Genomic DNA, 21,617 nt, shown 5'->3' with positions numbered 1-21,617 from the left:
AGTTGCACCAGGGGAGGGTTAGATTGGAGATCAGGGACAATGTCTTCATGGAAAGGGTTGTCAAGCGCTGGCACAGGCTGCCCAGGGCAGTGGTGGAGTCCCCATCCCTGGAGGGATTCAAAAGCCGTGTAGATGTGGTGCTGAGGGCCATGGGTTAGTGGTGGCCTTGGCAGTGCTGGGTTAAGGGTTGGGCTCGATGATCTTAAAGGTCCTTTGAACCAACACAATTCTGTGACGCTGGACACTAAAACCCCGTAAGGAAATCAAGGCTCCAGCGAGCCGGGCTGGGTTTGCTTCGCCCGTGCAAAGCCTGAAAGCCTCCAGATCCTGTCAATAATCCCTTGAACCATCCCAGTTTAGTGCCTCAAAAGGGGACGGCGAGTTGGGCACGGGCTGAGGTCGGGGCAGAGGGCTGTCACCCACCCCAACCCCATAGCAGTGCGGTGACAAAGACGAGAGCTGAGTGATGCCGTGGCAGAAGCCAGCTCTGTCCCCCCGCAAACACAACACCCCCCCTCTGTGTTTGGCGAGCGGCCGTGCCTGGGGGCGGCAGCCCGGGCTAATTGGGCAGCTTTGATTAATGGGTAGCGCCTGGTTCTGACACAGGTGGTGTTTCTGCGCTGCCTTTATGGAGGTTTCTCTTATTGAATTAGAGGGAACGTGCTTGATACCCCCGCAGCCTCGGGACATCAGACCAAAAGGTACCAGCAGAGTCTCCATCCCCCCCTCCCCACCTTCCCTTCTGCCCCACTGGTGGTGTTTTCCTTCAAAAAAGGTGAATTTAAAGCCATGACTTTTGCCTTTTGAGCACTTCCTATCTATTTTTGTTATTTATTTGATCCCCAGCTGCTTTTGCTGCCACTCTGTGGGCTCCACGTGCCTGTTTTTGCAGGCCAGGAGACTCGCCGCACGCCGCCTCTCCACGTTTACCCAGCCCAGCTCATATGTTTAATTCATAACTGTCGCCTTAATTGAATAATCGGATTTAATCCGTCGCTCGGTGCACGATGCAAACAGTCTCCAGAGGGGCTCAGCCCAGGGTACAAAGGGGACGTTGCGCTCTGGGGTTGGCCACGCAGGTCTGGGGTGGTGGGGACGTGTGGGGGCTGCGGCTGCCAGGATGGTTGCACGGGGCTTGTCGTGGTCACACCAACAGCTTGACATCTCTGCTGGCGTATCCATGGGATATAAGTGAGCCCCGCTGCTCTCTTCTCTGCTCCGTGAAGCAGGATGGACACCAGAAGGACCATTCTGGGCCCTGCACTTCAAGAAAGATGTTGAGGTGTTGGAGCGAGTCCAGAGGAGGGTGTCCAAGCTGGTGAAGGGTCTGGAGGGTCTGACCTCCGAGGAACGGCTGAGGGAGCTGGGGGTGTTTAGCCTGGAGAAGAGGAGGCTCCGAGGTGACCTTAGTGCAGTCTACAACTACCTGAAGGGAGGTTGTAGTGAAGTGGGAGTCGGCCTCTTCTCCCAGGCAACCAGCGCTAGGACAAGAGGACACAGCCTCAAGCTTGGCCAGGGGAGGTTCAGGTTGGCCATTAGGAAGCATTTCTTCTCAGCAAGGGTCATTAGGCATTGGAAGGGGCTGCCCAGGGAGGTGGTGGAGTCACCATCTCTGGAGGGGTTTAAGAAAAGCCTGGCCATGGCCCTTAGTGCCCTGGTCTAGTTGCCATGGTGGTGTCAGGGCAATGGTTGGACTTGATGATCCCAGAGGGCTCTTCCAACCTCATTGATTCCGTGATTCTGTGTGTGGACAAGTGGTTCTTCGGGGTTGTGGTAGACCCTGGACAGGAGATGCAGAGCGTGGAAGGAGGAGAGCAATCCCACGGTGGGTGTGGACCTGGAGACATCACCCCGTGGTACCCTGAGCGCGGGCGGTCTGAGAAGCCCCGCTGAATGAATTGATTTGATAAATGGACATTTATTACAGTCACAAATTGGCTGAAACCAATTTCGGTCACATCAACCCCCTGATAACTGCTGGGGTATTGATTTGTGTAAAGTAATACAGTGAATTTATCAGTTCAATAGCGAGCTGAAGGGCCTCTCGGAGACGCCGCGCCACCGTTACGCTGCTACAGACGTACAAAATAAACTGTGAGCGCTGCAGCGGCGCTGGAAACGGCTCCGAAGGAGAAGGCCCAGGTGTCATCATCAACCTCTTTGCTTGGACATCGGGTCTGAACGTCTTAATGAAATTTCGGTCAAGCAGCGTGACCTGCCTCCTCTTATTTATTTATTCCTGCCACCCCCGACGTTACGGGAGGAAGGGGACAGCTTTCCAAGAGGCACAGCACTTGGATTTCTTGTGTGGCTGTCAACGAAGAGTGGTGGACATGGCCGGCAGCTGCTTTGTGGGTGCAGACCCCAAGGCGAGGAGCTCCTGTGGGCTCTCCTACCTCAGCTGTTCGTCCTTCAAACAGGCACCGATCACAGAACCACAGAACCGTTTGGGTTCAAAGGACCTTTAAGATCATCAAGTCCAACCATAACCCAGCGCTGCCAAGGCCACCACTAACCCCTGTCCCTCAGCACCACATCTACACGGCTTTTGAATCCCTCCAGGGATGGGGACTCCACCACTGCCCTGGGCAGCCTGTGCCAGCGCTTGACAACCCTTTCCGTGAAGACATTGTCCCTGATCTCCAATCTAACCCTCCCCTGGCACAACTTGAGGCCGGTTCCTCTCGTCCCATCGCTTGTTCCCTGGGAGAAGAGACCGACCCCCCCTCGCTACACCCTCCTTTCAGGCAGTTGTAGAGAGCGAGAAGGTCTCCCCTCAGCCTCCTTTTCTCCAGGCTAAACCCCCCCAGGTCCCTCAGCTGCTCCCCATCACACTTGTGCTCCAGACCCTTCCCCAGCCCCGTTGCCCTTCTCTGGACTCGCTCCAGCACCTCAAGGTCTTTCTTGTCGTGAGGGGCCCAAAACTGCACCCAGGATTCGAGGTGCGGCCTCACCAGTGCCGAGCACAGGGGGACGATCCCTGCCCTAGTCCTGCTGGCCACACTAGTGCTGACACAAGCCAGGATGCTGGTGGCCTTCTTGGCCACCTGGGCACACTACTGGCTCATACCCAGCCACCATCGACCAACACCCCCAGGTCCTTTTCCCCCAGGCACTTCCCAGCCACTCTCCCCCAGCCTGTAGCGGTGCGGGGGGTTGTTGTGCCCCACGTGCAGGACCCGACACTTGCCCTTGTTGCCCCTCACACAGTGGCCTCGGCCCATCGCTCCAGCCTGTCCAGACCCCTCTGCAGAGCCTCCTGACCTCCAGCACATCAACACTCCCACCCAGCTTGGTGTCATCTGTGAACTCACTGAGGGTGCCCTCGATCCCCTCGTCCAGATCATTGATAAAGATGTTGAACAGATCTGGATGTCCTGCTCCATCCTCACATCCCATCTTTGCTCCTCTTGCTGGAGCTGCACTGGGCCATGGCCCGCCGAGAAGAGCTGCTGGCTGTGGGACCTCGGGGGCACAGTGGCCGCTCTCAGGTGACAACCAGAATTTTTTGGCTCTTCCAAACCTCGAGAGCACTGAGGCGAGGCTGTGGGCTAGAACATCTCATCTGAAGGCTGCTTGTAGAAGAGGTTTTACACCTTAGTTCATCTAACTAACCCACTCATTAACGCCCATCAACACCTTCCAGCCAGGATCTCGCACTGAATCACAACTTCATGGTGGTTTTTTTTATGGGGTGGTTTATATCCCTGGAGTTGCTGTGAGTGAGAAGAGCATTTGCCCATAAAATCTGGTCTCCTGCTGCAGAGGAGAGTGAAAAAAGACCGCACTTAACCCCGCCGCCTTCGGACCGTTGAACGCGCTGACCCCTGCGAGTGGTCACTCCGTGCCCCGAAGCAAAAGTTTATTACCTTTATTACCCTGGCTGAGAGAGCTGCAGAAATTGTCGGCGGTCGTGTTATTCCCCATCAATTTTTTATAAAAAAAATATCCACCCGAGGTGTTTGACCTGACGTTGGCTGCGATAAAGGGTAGGGAAGGAGCACGTGTGGCACCGGGAAGGGCACATGATGGGATGGAGCCCCTCTGCTCTGGAGACGGGCTGAGAGAGCTGGGGCTGTTCAGCCTGGAGAAGAGAAGGCTCCGGGGAGACCTTCTAGCACCTTCCAGTGCCTGAAGGGGCTACAGGAAAGCTGGAGAGGGGCTTTTGACAAGGGCATGGAGTGACAGGATGAGGGGGAACGGTTTTAAACTGAAAGAGGGGAGATTGAGATGAGATGTGAGGAAGAAATTCTTGGCTGTGAGGGTGGTGAGAGCCTGGCCCAGGTTGCCCAGAGCAGCTGTGGCTGCCCCCTCCCTGGCAGTGTTCAAGGTTGGATGGGGCTTGGAGCAACCTGGTCTGGTGGAAGGTGTCCCTGCCCGTGGCAGGGGGTTGGGGCTGGATGGGCTTTAAGGTCCCTTCCCACCCAAACCATCCTGTGATCTTATGATTTTTGGCTGTTTGGGCTGAGCCCCAGTGTGGCACAGCGATGCAAACCTTCATCTCCTGGCTGAGCCACCTCCACCTTTGAGTTTGACCCCCCCGTCTTTCCCCGCAGGCGTTAGGGATTCACCCTCCTCTGCAATGGTTAATCACCCTCATTATTAAACACGTCCTGCCGCCTTGTTTGAATCCATCCAGCCCCTGCAGCACGTTAATTTTGTCTGCTAGATGAGCGAGTTGTCTGCTTTCTCGTGGAGATACTTAATGACTGTGGTCAAGTCAATCCTCAAACCTCTCGTCGTTAACCTCACTACATTGATTTTTTTTGCCCCGCAGTTTTCAGGCTCACTTGAGGCTTTACACTTGTTTTCCTAATCCTCACCGGATCCACCAGCTCCCACCCTGCCTGGGTCTGAGGAGCTTGGCAGCGTGCAGGTCTTCTCCACAATGGGAGCAACTCCAAGAGCTTCATGGAAAGTTCATGTCAGAGCCCTCAGTGCAGCTCTACGATCCGGCTGCTGGAATATTTTGCTCGAGCTGCTGCTGTTTAACATCTTCCCACCATGTCTCCTGCTGGCAACGGCGGCATTACTGTCAGTCACAGAATCCCAGAATCAATGAGGTTGGAAGAGCCCTCTGGGCTCATCGAGTCCAACCATTGCCCTGACACCACCATGGCAACTAGACCAGGGCACTAAGTGCCATGTCCAGGCTTTTCTTAAACACCTCCAGAGATGGTGACTCCACCACCTCCCTGGGCAGCCCCTTCCAATGGCTAATGACCCTTGCTGAGAAGAAATGCCTCCTAGTGAAGAGGACACAGCCTCAAGATTTGCCAGGGGAGGTTCAGGTTGGACATTAGGAATGTCAGGGGTTGGAAGGGACCTCTGGAGATCATCGAGTCCAACCCCCTGCCAGAGCAGGACCAATCTAGGGCAGGTCACACAGGAACGCATCCAGACGGGGCTTGAAAGTCTCCAGAGAAGGAGACTCCACACCCTCTCTGGGGAGCCTGTGCCAGGGCTCTGTCACCCTCACAGGAAAGAAGTTCTTCCTCATGGTGAGGTTGAACTTCCTGGGCTCCAGCTTGCAGCCATTGCCCCTTGTCCTGTCGCAGGGCACAAGTGACAAGAGGTTGCCCCTTTCCTCTTGACACCCAGCCCTCATCTATTTATACACATTAATCACATCCCCTCTCAGTCTTCTCTTCTCCAGACTAAACAGCCCCAGGTCTCTCAACCCTTCCTCCTAAGGCAGGTGTTCCAGTCCCTTCATCATCCTCGTAGCCCTCTGTTGGACTCTCTCCAGTAGATCTCTGTCCCTCTTGAACTGGGGAGCCCAGAACTGAACCCAATACTCCACGTGAGGTCTCACCAGGGTAGAGTAGAGGGGGAGGAGGACCTCCCTCGATCTGCTGGACACACTCTTAATGCACCCCAGGATCCCGTTGGCCTTCTTGGCCACAAGGGCACATTGCTGTCCCATGGATAACTTGTTGTCCACCAGGACTCCAAGGTCCTTCTCCACGGAGCTGCTCTCTAGCAGATCACCTCCTAACCTGCACTGGTGCATTTTATTCCTCCTTCCCAGGTGCAGGACTCTGCCCTTATCCTTGTTGAACCTCTGAGCGATTTCCCTCTGTTCTTCATTCTACCTCTGATGCTGCTGTTTTCCTCTGCTACCTTAAAAATAACGTAGTTTATCGTTCCTGGGCATCTTGCCCATTTCATGCCCTACTTCTACCACACATAACGTGCTGTGTTTTTGGTCTTACCGACGTTGGGCAGCCGCCGGGCGCCGTTGGAAAAGCGCGTTTGTGGGTACCTTGTTCGGCGGAGCCTCCCCGTCCTTTATAACACCAAAGAGTTTTAATTTATGTCATTTTTTACACAGAATCACAGAATCCGTCAGGTTGGAAGAGCCCTCTGGGCTCATCAAGTCCAACCATTGCCCTGACACCACCATGGCAACTAGACCAGGGCACTAAGTGCCATGTCCAGGCTTTTCTTAAACCCCTCCAGAGATGGTGACTCCACCACCTCCCTGGGCAGCCCCTTCCAATGGCTAATGACCCTTGCTGAGAAGAAATGCTTCCTAATGTCCAACCTGCACCAGTTCAGAGCTTTTGTCACCTTCAGTCACCTCCCTCTTCCCATTCTCCTGTGAGAAATAACACATAAACCTCCTCAAACCTGCTTTGGAGCAGCAAGGTCGCACTCGCGAGCTGCCAACGCGGCGTCCCCTCGCTCCATCCGTCCGTCCATCCCCATCCATCCCCGTCCCCCCCCTCCCCGCCGTCTCCCTGGCAACGCTGAGTGCACATCCTGGAAAACTTTATCCGAAATCTGCTCTGGGCAGCTCTCCAAATCCATGCTAACCTGATTAGGTGTCTCTGGGGCCTTGGCTGGCTAATCAAATTAGGTAGCACTAATGGCAGGGAGGACTCGGAGTGGGTAGAGAGCAGTAAAACATAGTGTATACTTAGTGATAATTACACTTGCTTTGGTGTCATTGATTTATCTGCCCTTTTTTCTCCCCCCCCCCCTCCCCTCCCTTTTTGTTTTCGTTGTCTTTTCAATGCAGCCATTCGGAGGAAGGAGAATGGCTGGTACGACGAGGAGCACCCGCTGGTCTTTCTTTTCTTGGGCTCATCTGGAATAGGTAACGGCTGGGGGTGGTGAGAGGGACGGAGAGAGGGGCTGGGGGGGAGAGGGGCTGCGGCTGGGCTGCTCCTCGGGCTCGCCACGGGCACACAGCACACAGAGTCACAGAATCGTTTGGGTTGGGAAGGACTTTTAAGATCATCGAGCCCAACCCTTAACCCAGCACTGCCAAGGCCACCACTAACCCATGGCCCTCAGCACCACATCTACACGGCTTTTGAATCCCTCCAGGGATGGGGACTCCACCACTGCCCTGGGCAGCCTGTGCCAGCGCTTGACAACCCTTTCCATGAAGACATTGTCCCTGATCTCCAATCTAAACCTCCCCTGGTGCAACTTGAGGCCGGTTCCTCTCGTCCCATCGCTTGTTACCTGGGAGAAGAGACCGACCCCCCCTCGCTACACCCTCCTTGCAGGCAGTTGTAGAGAGCGAGAAGGTCTCCCCTCAGCCTCCTTTTCTCCAAGCTAAACACCCCCAGGTCCCTTACTGCTCCTCACCCCACTTGTGCTCCAGACCGTTCACCAGCTTCACCAACTTTTCGCAGGCTCCACATAAACCACAGGATCACAGAATCACTCAGGTTGGAAGAGCCCTCTGGGCTCATCGAGTCCAACCATTGCCCTGACACCACCATGGCAACTAGACCAGGGCACTAAGTGCCATGTCCAGTCTTGTCTTAAACCCCTCCAGAGATGGTGACTCCACCACCTCCCTGGGCAGCCCCTTCCAATGGCTAATGACCTTTTCTAAGAAAAAAAAACAGTTAAAAGTGCTGTCATCCTTCCAACTGGTCACCCAGTCCATGGTCCCACAGGTCAACCACCTCCAGACCCCACCACCCACGGCCACATCCCATGCTGGGGCACACGCTGAATTATCCCAGGGGAACATCTGCCCTCCAAGCCCCCAAAAGGGGCAGTTTTTACCATAAAAGTGTGATTTTAGCAGCCCTGGGCTTCCCAGTACGAACGCCTCCGTGGGAATGGGAGAGATTTGCTGCTGGCAAACCCAGTCTCTGCTCATCTCCCTCCCTGGGCTGGGATTGCTTTGTCATGGCAGGGTGTTAGTGACACCGGTGCTGTTTGTCCTCAAGCACAAGAAAATGCAGCACGACAGCTGATCAGTTCATGAAATGGAGAAAATGACTTTTAGTCAGGGGAAAAAAAAAAAAACAAAACAGCTTTAAAGTAACCAAGAGACACAGAGGGATCGCTGGGGGAGCAGGGTCCTGCTCAGGGCAGGGGTGTGCTGGGCATTGACTCTGAAGGACTTGCTATAAAGCTGGATAAAAACAGTAAGGAAGGTTCTTGAGGACTTCACAGAATCAATGGGGTTGGAAGAGCCCTCTGGGCTCATCGAGTCCAACCGTTGCCCTGACACCACCATGGCAACTAGCCCAGGGCACTAAGTGCCATGTCCAGGCTTTTCTTAAACCCCTCCAGAGATGGTGACTCCACCTCCCTGGGCAGCCCCTTCCAATGGCTAATGACCCTTGCTGAGAAGAAATGCTTCCTCATGTCCAACCTGACCCTCCCCTGGCCAAGCTTGAGGCTGTGTCCTCTTGTCCTAGCGCTGGTTGCCTGGGAGAAGAGGCCGACTCCCACTGCGCTACAACCTCCCTTCAGGTAGTTTTTAAGGCCCAGTTCCTTCCTTTAGGATGGTTGGTGGCACATCTGTGTCTGCCAGGTCACATTTCCAGGGCAAAGTCTGCCTGTTTGATGATGTTTTTCCCTGAATGGGTGTAGGTTGGGAGGGCAGGATCGGGCCCTCCGTGAGCTGGTGTGTGTGTTCATCCCCGTCACCGTGGGTTTGCCAAGGTATTATATCCCAGGGCGTTATATCCCAGGATATTATATCCCGGGATATTATCCCAGGGATCCAACAGCAATACCCTCTTCCTACGAGTCCATTTGTAGGAAAAATTATATGTATTGGTTCCAGGAGGTGCCAGCCCTGGTGTTACCAGCGCTGACGGACAGACAGACGTTGGACAGAGCTGGTTTTAACACGAGTCCTTTTCTCCCCGTCTTTGGAACAGGTAAAACGGAGCTGGCCAAGCAGACAGCCAAGTACCTCCATAAGGATGTCAAAAAGGTGAGGCCGCTCTTCCCGTCAGCTGGGGGGTTTTAATACCCAGGTGGGTTTGGTTTCTTGGTGGCAGGGTCGTGGTCTGGCGTTGCTGGGCTGGGGGACCAGGAAAGGGCCGGGGAAGGGCCCTGTCTGTGTTACCAGGATATTTAAATTGTCAAAATCTCAATGGGTTTGACAATGTCTTGTGGTCCTTGTTGGATGTTGCTGTCGTTTTGCCATCCTGGGCCAGGGTCTCTGCTCTCGGGAGACCCCCCCTGCAGTGCTGCGTCCAGCTCTGGGGCCCCCAACACAAGAAGGACACAGAGCTGTTGGAGCGAGTCCAGAGGAGGCCACGGAGATGCTCAGAGGGCTGGAGCCCCTCTGCTCTGGAGACAGGCTGAGAGAGTTGGGGCTGTTCAGCCTGGAGAAGAGAAGGCTCCGGGGAGACCTTCTAGCACCTTCCAGTACCTGAAGGGGTACAGGAAAGCGGGAGAGGGGCTTTTGACAAGGGCATGGAGAGACAGGACGAGGGGGAACGGTTTTAAACTGAAAGAGGGGAGATTGAGATGAGATGTGAGGAAGAAATTCTTGGCTGTGAGGGTGGTGAGAGCCTGGCCCAGGTTGCCCAGAGAAGCTGTGGCTGCCCCCTCCCTGGCAGTGTTCAAGGCCAGGTTGGATGGGGCTTGGAGCAACCTGGTGTGGTGGAAGGTGTCCCTGCCCGTGGCAGGGGGTTGGGACTGGATGGGCTTTAAGGTCCCTTCCAACCCAAACCAGTCTGGGATTCTATGATTCTATGATGCTGGGAAGGGTCTAACTTGTCTCCTGGCACCGCTCGGGCTGGGCTGTAGCAGCAAGCCCAGGAACTTCAGCCTCTGCTGTTGATCATCAGCTTTTAAACACAAAAAGGGAGCTTGGGCCGGAGCTGTAAATCCTCTGACCACATTATCTATTCACGGTGGTCACCCATGAACCGAGTTTACCTCGGCTTTATGATTTTGATTTGATTTATTCCTGTGAGTTACTTCTCAAGAGCTCAACTGCAATAATTAATACCCATTTTATTTAGGAAATTGCGAGTTGCTCTTTCAATCCCATCTGCATCATCCAGGCTCTCAGACGGAGCCGGTGATGGGAAGTCCTCCTGGCTGCCTTTGAGAAACTCCAGTCACCTTCCTCTTCCTCAGAGGTGGATTTTGGGGGGGATCTGGCTGCTCCAGTCCTTGGGAACCACCAAACCCTGTGTCCATCCGTGCAGCCGGTTCTGGGGGAGCCTCCTAAATAGGATGAAACTTGGAGCACGTTAATCAAATACCATATTAAATATTTCTTTCTCTTGCAGGGTTTCATCAGACTGGACATGTCGGAGTTCCAGGAGAGGCACGAGGTGAGTAAATGGGCTGTCTCTGCTTCCAAGGGGTGCAGCGTCGAGTTTAATTGGTAATTTTTAGGAGCAGAGACCAAGGAGCAAGAAAAACTGTAATAGTTTGTCTCCAATCCGGTGGTTTCTGTACGTGGTGTCGAGCCTTGGGGGGAAGAGAGACTGAGAAGAATCACAGAATCAGAATTAATGAGGCTGGAAGATCTGGGATCATCGAGTCCAACCATTGCCCTGACACCACCATGGCAACTAGACCAGGGCACTAAGTGCCATGGCCAGAATTCCTCAACCAATCTGCATTTTGCCAAATTCATAGAATCCCAGACTGGTTTGGGTTGGGAGGGACCTTAAAGCCCATCCAGTCCCAACCCCCTGCCACGGGCAGGGACACCTTCCACCAGCCCAGGTTGCTCCAAGCCCCATCCAACCTGGCCTTGAACACTGCCAGGGAGGGGGCAGCCACAGCTTCTCTGGGCAACCTGGGCCAGGGTCTCTCCACCCTCACAGCCAAGAATTTCTCCCCAATATCTCCTCTCAATCTCCCCTCTTTCAGTTTAAAACCGTTCCCCCTCATCCTGTCACTCCATGCCCTTGGAAAAAGCCCCTCTCCAGCTTTCCTGTAGCCCCTTCAGGCACTGGAAGGTGCTAGAAGGTCTCCCTGATGCCTTCTCTTCTCCAGGCTGAACAGCCCCAGCTCTCTCAGCCTGTCTCCAGAGCAGAGGGGCTCCAGCCCTCGGAGCATCTCCGTGGCCTCCTCTGGACTCGCTCCAACAGCTCCGTGTCCTCCTTCTGTTGGGGACCCCAGAGCTGAAGCTGCTTTGGGGATACCCGGGGTGCGAGGGATGTCACAAAGAACACAGAGCTTGATTTGTCTGCCCAAAGAGCCGTGGCTGCCTGCTCAGCTACGAGGGCTTCGTTCGTGGCACCCACAGACCAGCTCTCACACATCCTGTTGCTTCCTCCCAGGTCGCCAAGTTCATCGGCTCTCCGCCGGGCTACGTGGGCCACGAAGAGGGTGGGCAGCTCACCAAAAAGCTGAGGCAGTGTCCAAACGCCGTGGTGCTCTTCGACGAGGTGGACAAAGCCCACCCGGACGTCCTCACCATCATGCTGCAGCTCTTCGATGAGGTAAATCCACGTTTCAGGGTCTGGGTTTGCACAGGGGCCCTTCAGAAGGTGACGGTGAGTGGTGCAAGGGTGCAGGAGATGTCCTGGAGTGGAGCTGAAATGCTCTAGTCCCTTCCAAAAAAGACAGGTCGGGGCAGGAATGGTTGGGCTGCAGGCCCACGGCGAGAGGAGGCAGGAGGGCGACGGCCCTCTTCACGTGGGTGCCCTGTGCCCAGCTCCCGTGTACACCTCCGTGGCATGGAGGAAATGCCATGGAGAAGCCTGGAGAAGAGAAGGCTCCGGGGAGACCTTCTGGCACCTTCCAGTGCCTGAAGGGCCTACAGGAAAGCTGGAGAAGGACTTTTGACAAGGGCATGGAGTGACAGGACGAGGGGGAACGGTTTTAAACTGACAGAGGGGAGATTGAGATGAGATGTGAGGAAGAAATTCTTGGCTGTGAGGGTGGTGAGAGCCTGGCCCAGGTTGCCCAGAGAAGCTGTGGCTGCCCCCTCCCTGGCAGTGTTCAAGGCCAGGTTGGATGGGGCTTTGAGCAACCTGGTCTGGTGGAAGGTGTCCCTGCCCGTGGCAGGAGGTTGGAACTGGATGGGCTTTAAGGTCCCTCCCAACCCAAACCAGTCTGGGATTCAATGAAATCATCTTCTAGGTCCCAGGCACAGGTCAGGGCGTCGTCACAAAAGCAGGGTCTTCATAGTCCATCACTATCCTAACGAGTCATGTCTTGTTAATTGCTGTTTCTTAGTTCAGGTTGGTTAATTTATGACTTTTCAGCTGGCGTGTGATTCGTCTCACACCTTTCCTCCCCCAAACGTAGAATCACAGAATGGTTTGGGTTGGAAGGGACCTTCAGGATCATCTAGTTCCAACCCCCTGCCATGGACAAAACTCTTCAGCTAACTACCTAGGAGGAGGCTTGGGCTGCCTCCCAGCTCTCTCCAGAGGAAGCCAGAACACTCTTGGAGATACCTGGAAGGGTTCTGAGGAGCTACTGGGCATGGACCTGCCTTGACATACCCAAAACTCCTTGGGTAGCTCCCTTGGAGGAATCTGTGGCTCCCAAAAGCATTGAGTGTGGGGGGGAAGCTCCATGCCTGGTAGCTCTCCAGGAAACCTCCCAGGCGTGTGCTGGCCTCCTCTGGAGACATCTCAAGTCCCAGGTGGAAGCCCCTGGCCTCCTCCAAGGAGCTACCCAAGGAGTTCTGTCGATGTTGGAGGCAGGTCCATGCACTTTAGCTCCCCCAGACTCCTCCCAGGCATCTCCAGTCTGTCCTTGGAAGCAACCAAACTCCAGGGCATCACCCTGGGAGGTTTTGGGGTGGTTTTTTTTTGTTTTGTTTTTCTTTTAAGGATTAATAACCCAATTTTTTCTTGCATAGATCATCGCAGCAGCAGCTAAATGTGAAATCAATTCCTGTACCACGCACTTGACAGGGCAATAACCCAAATCTTAATCCCAAGCACCCAACAAGGATTTGTGTCATTGTGCTGGAGAGGAAAGGAGCTGCCCGGGGAGCTGCTTGCTTTTTCCTTGTATTTCTCTCTTTTTATTTTATTAATCAAGAGAACTGGTACTTTTGAAGGGCTCCTGCTTTGGTTTGGCAGGAGGAGGGTGGACACCACAGCAGTGGGCACTGGGCTGCCCTGGGTTACACAGAATCCCAGAATCAATGAGGTTGGAAGAGCCCTCTGGGATCATCGAGTCCAACCATTGCCCTGACACCACCATGGCAACTAGCCCAGGGCACTAAGTGCCATGGCCAGGCTTTTCTTCAACCCCTCCAGAGATGGTGACTCCACCACCTCCCTGGGCAGCCCCTTCCAATGGCTAATGACCCTTGCTGAGAAGAAATGCTTCCTAATGGCCAACCTGACCCTCCCCTGGCCAAGCTTGAGGCTGTGTCCTCTTGTCCTGTCGCTGGTTGCCTGGGAGAAGAGGCCGACTCCCACTGCGCTACAACCTCCCTCCAGGTCGTTGTAGACTGCACTAAGGTCACCTCTGAGCCTCCTCTTCTCCAGGCTAAACACCCCCAGCTCCCTCAGCCGTTCCTCAGAGGTCAGACCCTCCAGACCCTTCACCGGCTTGGTTGCCTTCCTCTGGACTTGCTCCAACACCTCAACATTGGCCTTCTTGGCCACCTGGGCACACTGCTGGCTCACGTTCAGCCGCCTGTCCATCAGCACCCCCAGGTCTCTTTCTAACCACTCTTCCCCCAGCCTGTAGCGCTGCAGGGGGTTGGTGTGGCCCAAGTGTCAGACCCGGCCCTTGTTCTTGTTGAACCTCACGCCGTTGGTCTCGGCCCATCAATCCAACCTGTCCAGACCCCTCTGCAGACCCTTCCTACCCTCCAGCAGATCGACACTCCCACCCAGCTTGGTGTCATCTGCACATTCCCTGAGGGTGCACTCAATCCCTACGTCTAGACCATCTATAAAGATATTGAACAGCACCGGCCCCAGAAGACCCTCTAACCCTAGAGGCATGATGTGACAACAACTTCACCTGCGCTCGTGGGGCTCCCCACAGCTCATGTGTCAGACCCAAACCAACGGCAGGGAGGTAGGTAGAGGGTCAAAGGCGGTTGGGTTACGTATGGGCTGCCCCAGCCCACCTCCCCATTGAGGCATCTCCCAGGGCTTCCATCCTTGCTGGGCAAGTGCAGGGCACTCTGCATAGTCCCCGGAGAGGTGGGGACTATGGAGGTGTTTAAGACAAGACTGGACATGGCACTTAGTGCCATGGTCTAGTTGACATGGTGGTGTCAGGGCAATGGTTGGACTCGATGATCCCAGAGTACTCTTCCAACCTCATTGATTCTGGGATTCTGTGGGAGGTTCAGGTTGGACATGAGGAAGCATTTCTTCTCAGCAAGGGTCATTAGCCATTGGAAGGGGCTGCCCAGGGAGGTGGTGGAGTCACCATCTCTGGAGGGGTTTAAGGAAAGACTGGACATGGCTCTTAGTGCCATGGTCTAGTTGCCATGGTGGTGTCAGGGCAATGGTTGGACTCGATGAGCCCAGAGGGCTCTTCCAACCTCATTGATTGATTCATTGATTGATTGACTGATTCTCCAGCCCCTGCAGCTCAGCCCTGCCTCCTCCCTGCCCGTATCCTCGGGCATCCCTTCAAAAAACAAATGGGACCCGTGTCCTTGTGCCCCGTGCGTTGGCAACGTCCCATGGCACCTGCTCACGCTGCTGGTGTTGCGTCGGTGTCGTTGCAGGGCAGGCTGACAGACGGGAAGGGGAAAACCATCGACTGCAAGGATGCCATCTTCATCATGACCTCCAACGTGGCCAGCGATGAGATCGCCCAGCACGCCCTGCAGCTCCGACAAGAGGCCATGGAGATGAGCAAGAAAAGGATCGCAGAAAACTTAGGTACTTGTCAGACTCTAGATCCTGAGAGCATCCACCTCCTTCCCAACATGCTCTGGACTCCAGCTTGGCCACCCCTCTGCCAGGAAGGAGCACCCAGACCCTTCTGCAGTGAGGTTCAGGTTGGCCATTAGGAAGCATTTCTTCTCAGCAAGGGTCACTAGCCATTGGAAGGGGCTGCCCAGGGAGGTGGTGGAGTCACCATCTCTGGAGGGGTTTAAGAAAAGCCTGGCCATGGCACTTAGTGCCCTGGTCTAGTTGCCATGGTGGTGTCAGGGCAATGGTTGGACTCGATGAGCCCAGAGGGCTCTTCCAACCTCATTGATTCTGTGATTCTGTGAGTCCTCCCTGACACATCCTCCAGGCACCGTGGCTTCGGGGCGAGCCTGGGGATGCTCCTCTGCCAGGAGGGAAGGCAGCTGCCCAAGGTTTGGTGTGTGAGGCTGGGAAGTCGTGCTGGTGCCTTCTGGGATGACCCGTTGCTAAGTCCCACGCTCCAGTCTCCACCGTTCCCCCTCCTTTGACACCTCCGCCTTGGGCTTGTTCTGAGAGCCTCATTGTTGGAGATCACGTCCCTGAGCTCTGTCTTTGGAGAAGGCTTTATATCTGGGGGTGTTGGTCGATGGTTGGCTGAATAAGAGCCAGCAGTGTGCCCAGGTGGCCAAGAAGGCCACCAGCATCCTGGCTTGTATCAGCACTGGTGTGGCCAGCAGGACTAGGGCAGGGATCGTCCCCCTGTGCTCGGCACTGGTGAGGCCGCACCTCGAATCCTGGGTGCAGTTTTGGGCCCCTCACGACAAGAAAGACCTTGAGGTGCTGGAGCGAGTCCAGAGAAGGGCAACGGGGCTGGGGAAGGGTCTGGAGCACAAGTGTGATGGGGAGCGGCTGAGGGACCTGGGGGGGTTTAGTCTGGAGAAAAGGAGGCTGAGGGGAGACCTTCTCGCTCTCTCCAACTGCCTGAAAGGAGGGTGGAGTGAGGGGGGGTCGGTCTCTTCTCCCAGGTAACAAGTGATGGGACGAGAGGAACCGGCCTCAAGTTGTGCCAGGGGAGGTTTAGATTGGAGATCAGGGACAATGTCTTCATGGAAAGGGTTGTCAAGCGCTGGCACAGGCTGCCCAGGGCAGTGGTGGAGTCCCCATCCCTGGAGGGATTCAAAAGCCGTGTAGATGTGGTGCTGAGGGCCATGGGTTAGTGGTGGCCTTGGCAGTGCTGGGTTAAGGGTTGGACTCAATGATCTTAAAAGTCCTTCCCAACCCAAACAATTCTGTGGTTCTATGATTCTATCCCACCTCCCAGCCTCCCTTATCCCATGTTCTCTTCCCTTTGTCTCCTCACCCTTTCGTTCCTTCAGGACCTTTCCAAACGCTTCCTAGAAAAGACCAGGGCTGGTACCCATCCTCATATTAAAGAGGAAGAGATTTGTTTCCTCACAGTCCTTCCAAAAAGAACTGAGCTAAATCATTTTGACTTCACCGTGCAATGGCAGCCCTGGACCCACACATCAGCGTCGTGGAGAACGTTACAGAAAATCTAAATTAGATAAAAAAGAAGAATTGAGTAGAGTAAGGGCAGCCCCTGAGCTCTGAGCTCACCAACGCTGCTGAAGGCAGCAGAGAATCCCAATTCATGTGCAACCATCCACCACCTTGGTGATAACTCCAGGGGCACCAGGAGGCCCCAGTAACCCACAGGTCTCTGCTGTGCCAAGGGTGGATGAACGGCTGAGGGAGCTGGGGGTGTTTAGCCTGGAGAAGAGGAGGCTCAGAGGTGACCTTAGTGCAGTCTACAACTACCTGAAGGGAGGCTGTAGCGCAGTGGGAGTCGGCCTCTTCTCCCAGGCAACCAGCGATAGGACAAGAGGACACAGCCTCAAGCTTGGCCAGGGGAGGTTCAGGTTGGACATTAGGAAGCATTTCTTCTCAGCAAGGGTCATTAGCCATTGGAAGGGGCTGCCCAGGGAGGTGGTGGAGTCACCATCTCTGGAGGGGTTTAAGAGAAGACTGGCCATGGCACTTAGTGCCCTGGTCTAGTTGCCATGGTGGTGTCAGGGCAATGGTTGGACTCGATGAGCCCAGAGGGCTCTTCCAACCTCGTTGATTCTGGGATTCTTAAAAGAAGCTGTGCTGTGCGCTGTGGAAAGGACCCCAGCCCTCTGCCCCAGCTCCAAAAATGTTGGGTTTTGTCATCAAATGTACTTTCCAGCTTCTTTCTCGCTGTCTCCTCCTTTTTATTTCGAGAAGCAGACTCCAAAGCTGGCTTTAGTTCAGAATCTTTACACTTCAATCAAAGCAGGTAAAGGACAAAGCATGCCTGCGACTGAACTTTCCAGAAGAACATTTTCAAATGCCAAGCGCTTCCCTGCTCAACGAGGAGAGCGTTGAATTTTAATTTCTCGAACCACATGAGCTGCAGGGGAGCGAACGGGGAGAAACCTGCCCTCAGCTGAGCTTCGTGGGGCTCCTGGTGCTGTGCGGAGCTCTTGGATGGAGTGACGGAGGGAAGGAGCTCCCACGGCACCTCGGTGGCCATGGGTGGAAACAGAAGATATGACACACGACATCCTTGTCTCTAAATTGGAGAGAGATGGACTTGATGGATGGACCACTCGGTGGATAAAGAGTTGGCTGGTTGGTGGCACTCAAAGAGTTGTGGTCAACGGCTCGATGTCCAAGTGGACACCAGTGATGAGTGGTGCTCCTCAGGGGTCAGGATTGGGACTGGTCCTGTTTAACATCTCTGTCAGCGACATGGACAGTGGGATTGAGTGCACCCTCAGCAAGTTTGGGATGACACCGAGCTGTGCGGTGCGGTGACACGCTGGAGGGAAGGGATGGCATCCAGAGGGACCTGGACAGGCTGGAGAGAGCCTGGCCCAGGTTGCCCAGAGAAGCTGTGGCTGCCCCCTCCCTGGCAGTGTTCAAGGCCAGGTTGGATGGGGCTGGGAGCAACCTGGTCTGGTGGAAGGTGTCCCTGCCCGTGGCAGGGGGTTGGAACTGGATGGGCTTTAAGGTCCCTTCCAACCCAAACCAGCCTGTGGTTCTGTGATGGGGCAAAGCTGAGTGCTGGGGGCAGCTCTGTCCCTTCTGCCTTCCCCAGCTCCCCTCTCTCCACGTCCCATCCCGAATTCCTGTCACTGAAAACCCCTCGGTGACATTTAGCAGAAAACAGAGAAGGGAAATGGGGCAAACCCATTAATGTGTGAAGAAGAAGAACCTCAGGAAGTGTGAGGTAGAAGAACAGACAGTGAGATGGATCAAGAACTGGCTGCACAATAGAGCCCAAAGAGTGGTAATCAATGGTGCCAAGTCCAGCTGGAGACCTGGAACTGGTGGAGACCCCCAAGGATCAGTGCTGGGTCCAGTCCTGTTCAACATCTTCATCAACGACCTTGATGAAGGGATAGAGTGTCTTCTCAGCAGGTTTGGTGATGATCCCAAGCTGGGAGGTTTGGCTGATGCACCTGAAGGCCATGTGGCCATTCAGCGTGAGTTGGACAGCCTGGAGAGCTGGGCAAAGAGGAACCTCATGAGGTTCAACAAGGATAAGGGCAGAGTCCTGCACCTGGGAAGGAGGAATAAAATGCCCCAGTGCAGGTTAGGAGGTGATCCATGGAGAGCAGCTCCGTGGAGAAGGACCTTGGAGTCCTGGTGGACAAGTTATCCATGGGACAGCAATGTGCCCTCGTGGCCAAGAAGGCCAATGGTGTCCTGGGGTGCACTAAGAAGAGTGTGTCCAGCAGACCGAGGGAGGTCCTCCTCCCGCTCTGCTCTACCCTGGTGAGACCTCACCTGGAGTATTGCGTTCAGGTCTGTGCTCCCCAGTTCAAGAGGGACAGAGATGTACTGGAGAGAGTCCAACGGAGGGCTACGAGGGTGATGAAGGGACTGGAGCACCTGCCTTAGGAGGAAAGGTTGAGAGACCTGGAGTCTGGAGAAGAGAAGCCTGAGAGGGGATGTGATTAATGTGTATAGATAGCTGAGGGCTGGGTGTCAAGAGGAAAGGGGCAACCTCTTGTCACTTGTGCCCTGCGATAGGACAAGGGGCAATGGGTGCAAGCTGGAGCCCAGGAAGTTCAACCTCAACATGAGGAAGAACTTCTGTCCTGTGAGGGTGACAGAGCCCTGGCACAGGCTCCCCAGAGAGGTTGTGGAGTCTCCTTCTCTGGAGACTTTCAAGCCCCGTCTGGATGCGTTCCTGTGTGACCTGCCCTAGATTGGTCCTGCTCTGGCAGGGGGTTGGACTCGATGATCTCCAGAGGTCCCTTCCCACCCCTGACACTCGATGATTCGATGTGGATGTGAGGGGCAGGCGGGTGCACCCTGCATGAGCCACGTGTGGAGCCAGCACCAGCCGGGGTCTGTGGAGGCCAAGTGAAGGCTCCTGGTACCTGAACCCCCCAAAGATGTGGCTCCTGGGGGTGTCAGGCAGAGAGGAGAGGCAGAGCCGGGGCTCTTTGCCAGCGTGAGGAGCTCACCTCGGGCACCCAACATGTCCAGAGGCACCCAAGGGAGACCCAGACCTGCTCTCCAGGGTGTCAAATGCAGGGACACCCCACTGTGGTTTGCTGGGGGCATGTGTGGAGGTCCCAGGTGGGTGCTGGAGTCCCCTCTGGCCCCCACCTCACCCCACCACCCCCCCATCTCCTCCTGCCTTTCAGATGATGTCCAGGTGACCGACAAGATCACCATCTCCAAGCAGTTCAAGGAGAAGGTCATTCGGCCCATCTTGAAGGTACGGATGGTTTGATTCCATAACTCATGTTTCCCATGTCCTGAGCGTTGGGGATTTGGGGGGTTCTCTGCTCTCCCGGGGTCACCAAGCCTGTCCCCGCTGCCCTTGCCCCCCTTGTCCCCCCAGGCTCACTTCAGACGAGATGAGTTCCTGGGGAGGATCAACGAGATCGTCTATTTTCTGCCTTTCTGCCACGCGGAGCTCATCCAGCTGGTCAACAAGGAGCTGAATTTTTGGGCCAAGAAGGTACAAACCATCCGTGGCTTTAGAGCTGATGGACGCAGGAGCAGGAGGAAAGCCCTGCCCAAGCCTTCCTGCTGGTGTGGGAGCAGAGTGAATGTCCACAGAATCCCAGAATCAATGAGGTTGGAAGAGCCCTCTGGGCTCATCGAGTCCAACCATTGCCCTGACACCACCATGGCAACTAGACCAGGGCACTAAGTGCCATGGCCAGGCTTTTCTTAAACCCCTCCAGAGATGGGGACTCCACCACCTCCCTGGGCAGCCCCTTCCAATGCCTAATGACCCTTGCTGAGAAGAAATGCTTCCTGATGTCCAACCTGACCCTCCCCTGGCCAAGCTTGAGGCTGTGTCCTCTTGTCCTATCCCATCTTCACCATAGACCTACACGCTGTGTCCCCTCAACATCCCCTCTTCGGGAGGGTGGGGACCTCTTGGGGTGGTGTTGGGGCAGGGATGAGCTTGGGGACGTGTTAGAGACATTATTTGTTTAATTAGTCTTTGCTCTGAGCTCTGCGGGGGGTTAAATAGGACTTAGGGGACCACTGGCTTTGGTGGGCCTGGCCCAGAGGAGCTCTTGGTGCCTGGTCCTCCTCAGCCCAGGGACACTCACACCGTGGTGTCAAGGTGCCAGGGTTGCTTGAAGGCATCGATATCTCTTCCTCCTCTTCCTCACCCAACAGGCCAAGGCGAGGCACAACATCACCCTGCTCTGGGACAGGGAGGTCATGGACGTGTTGGCTGATGGCTACAACTTGCACTATGGCGCCCGCTCCATCAAACACGAGGTAAAGCCGAGGATGGAGCATGGGCGAAGCCCACGGCGTCACCTCTGTGGGTTTGTCCCCATGAAGAGGGTCCCCAAGGCTCCCCAGGGGGGACAACAAGTTCCCCATGAGCCAACAATGTCCCCTTGTGGCCAGGAAGGCCAATGGTGCCCTGGGGTGCGTGAGGAAGAGTGTGGGCAGCAGGTCGAGGGAGGTTCTCCTGCTCTTCTACACGGCCCTGGTGAGGCCACACCTGGAGTAACTGTGGGCAGTTCTGGGCCCCCCAGTTCAAGAAAGATCAGGAGCTACTGGAGAGAGTCCAGCGGAGGGTACGGAGATGGTCAGAGGGCTGGAGCATCTCTGCTGCGAGGAGAGGCTGAGGGAGCTGGGGCTGTTCATGGAGAAGAGCAGACTGGATGATCTCCAGAGGTCCTTCCCACCCCAACCACTCTGGGATGCTGTGAAGTAGGATGAGCAGGAGGTTGTGGGGCTGTTGGGTGGGAAGCTCCTTGCCAGGGTTGGCTGATGGGACCCCGTTTTCCTCCTCCAGGTCGAGCGGCGCGTTGTGAACCAGCTGGCGGCCGCCTACGAGCAGGACCTGCTGCCCCGGGGCTGCACCCTGAGGGTCACCGTGGAGGACTCGGACAAGCAGCTCCTGAAGAGCCAGGACAGCCCTTCCCCGGGCACGGGGACCACCAAGACACCCACCCTGCGGCTGGAGATCGTGGAGAAGGGCAGCAAGTCCCGCAGGCTGGACATCCGGGCGCCGCTGAGCCCCGAGAACATCACCTACTTCTTGTAGAGATCAATAAAACCCTCGGGAGA

The 21,617-nt window shown here is 55.4% G+C and overlaps 1 protein-coding gene across 2 annotated transcripts in view; it reads left to right on the top strand.

Moving 5' to 3' along the window:
• The window catches only part of CLPB (ClpB family mitochondrial disaggregase), an 85,520-nt gene extending 63,903 nt beyond the window's left edge, over nucleotides 1-21,617 (top strand). Inside the window, exons 9-17 of one of the 2 annotated variants that reach the window (XM_068418966.1) lie at nucleotides 7,025-7,102; nucleotides 9,144-9,199; nucleotides 10,515-10,559; nucleotides 11,520-11,681; nucleotides 14,900-15,056; nucleotides 19,712-19,785; nucleotides 19,912-20,031; nucleotides 20,709-20,813; nucleotides 21,343-21,617. In XM_068418966.1, coding sequence (XP_068275067.1) covers nucleotides 7,025-7,102; nucleotides 9,144-9,199; nucleotides 10,515-10,559; nucleotides 11,520-11,681; nucleotides 14,900-15,056; nucleotides 19,712-19,785; nucleotides 19,912-20,031; nucleotides 20,709-20,813; nucleotides 21,343-21,594 — 1,049 coding nt within the window. In that variant the 3' untranslated portion in view covers nucleotides 21,595-21,617. Of the gene's footprint in view, nucleotides 1-7,024; nucleotides 7,103-9,143; nucleotides 9,200-10,514; nucleotides 10,560-11,519; nucleotides 11,682-14,899; nucleotides 15,057-19,711; nucleotides 19,786-19,911; nucleotides 20,032-20,708; nucleotides 20,814-20,948; nucleotides 21,232-21,342 lie in introns of those variants that run through there. The other variant, XM_068418958.1, reaches the window with a different exon arrangement.

Source organism: Nyctibius grandis, chromosome 2 (genome assembly GCF_013368605.1).
Source record: "Nyctibius grandis isolate bNycGra1 chromosome 2, bNycGra1.pri, whole genome shotgun sequence".
Taxonomy (NCBI): Eukaryota; Metazoa; Chordata; class Aves; order Nyctibiiformes; family Nyctibiidae; genus Nyctibius; species Nyctibius grandis.
Note: the sequence above shows the minus strand (reverse complement) of the source record. Positions and strands in the feature narration are given on the sequence as shown.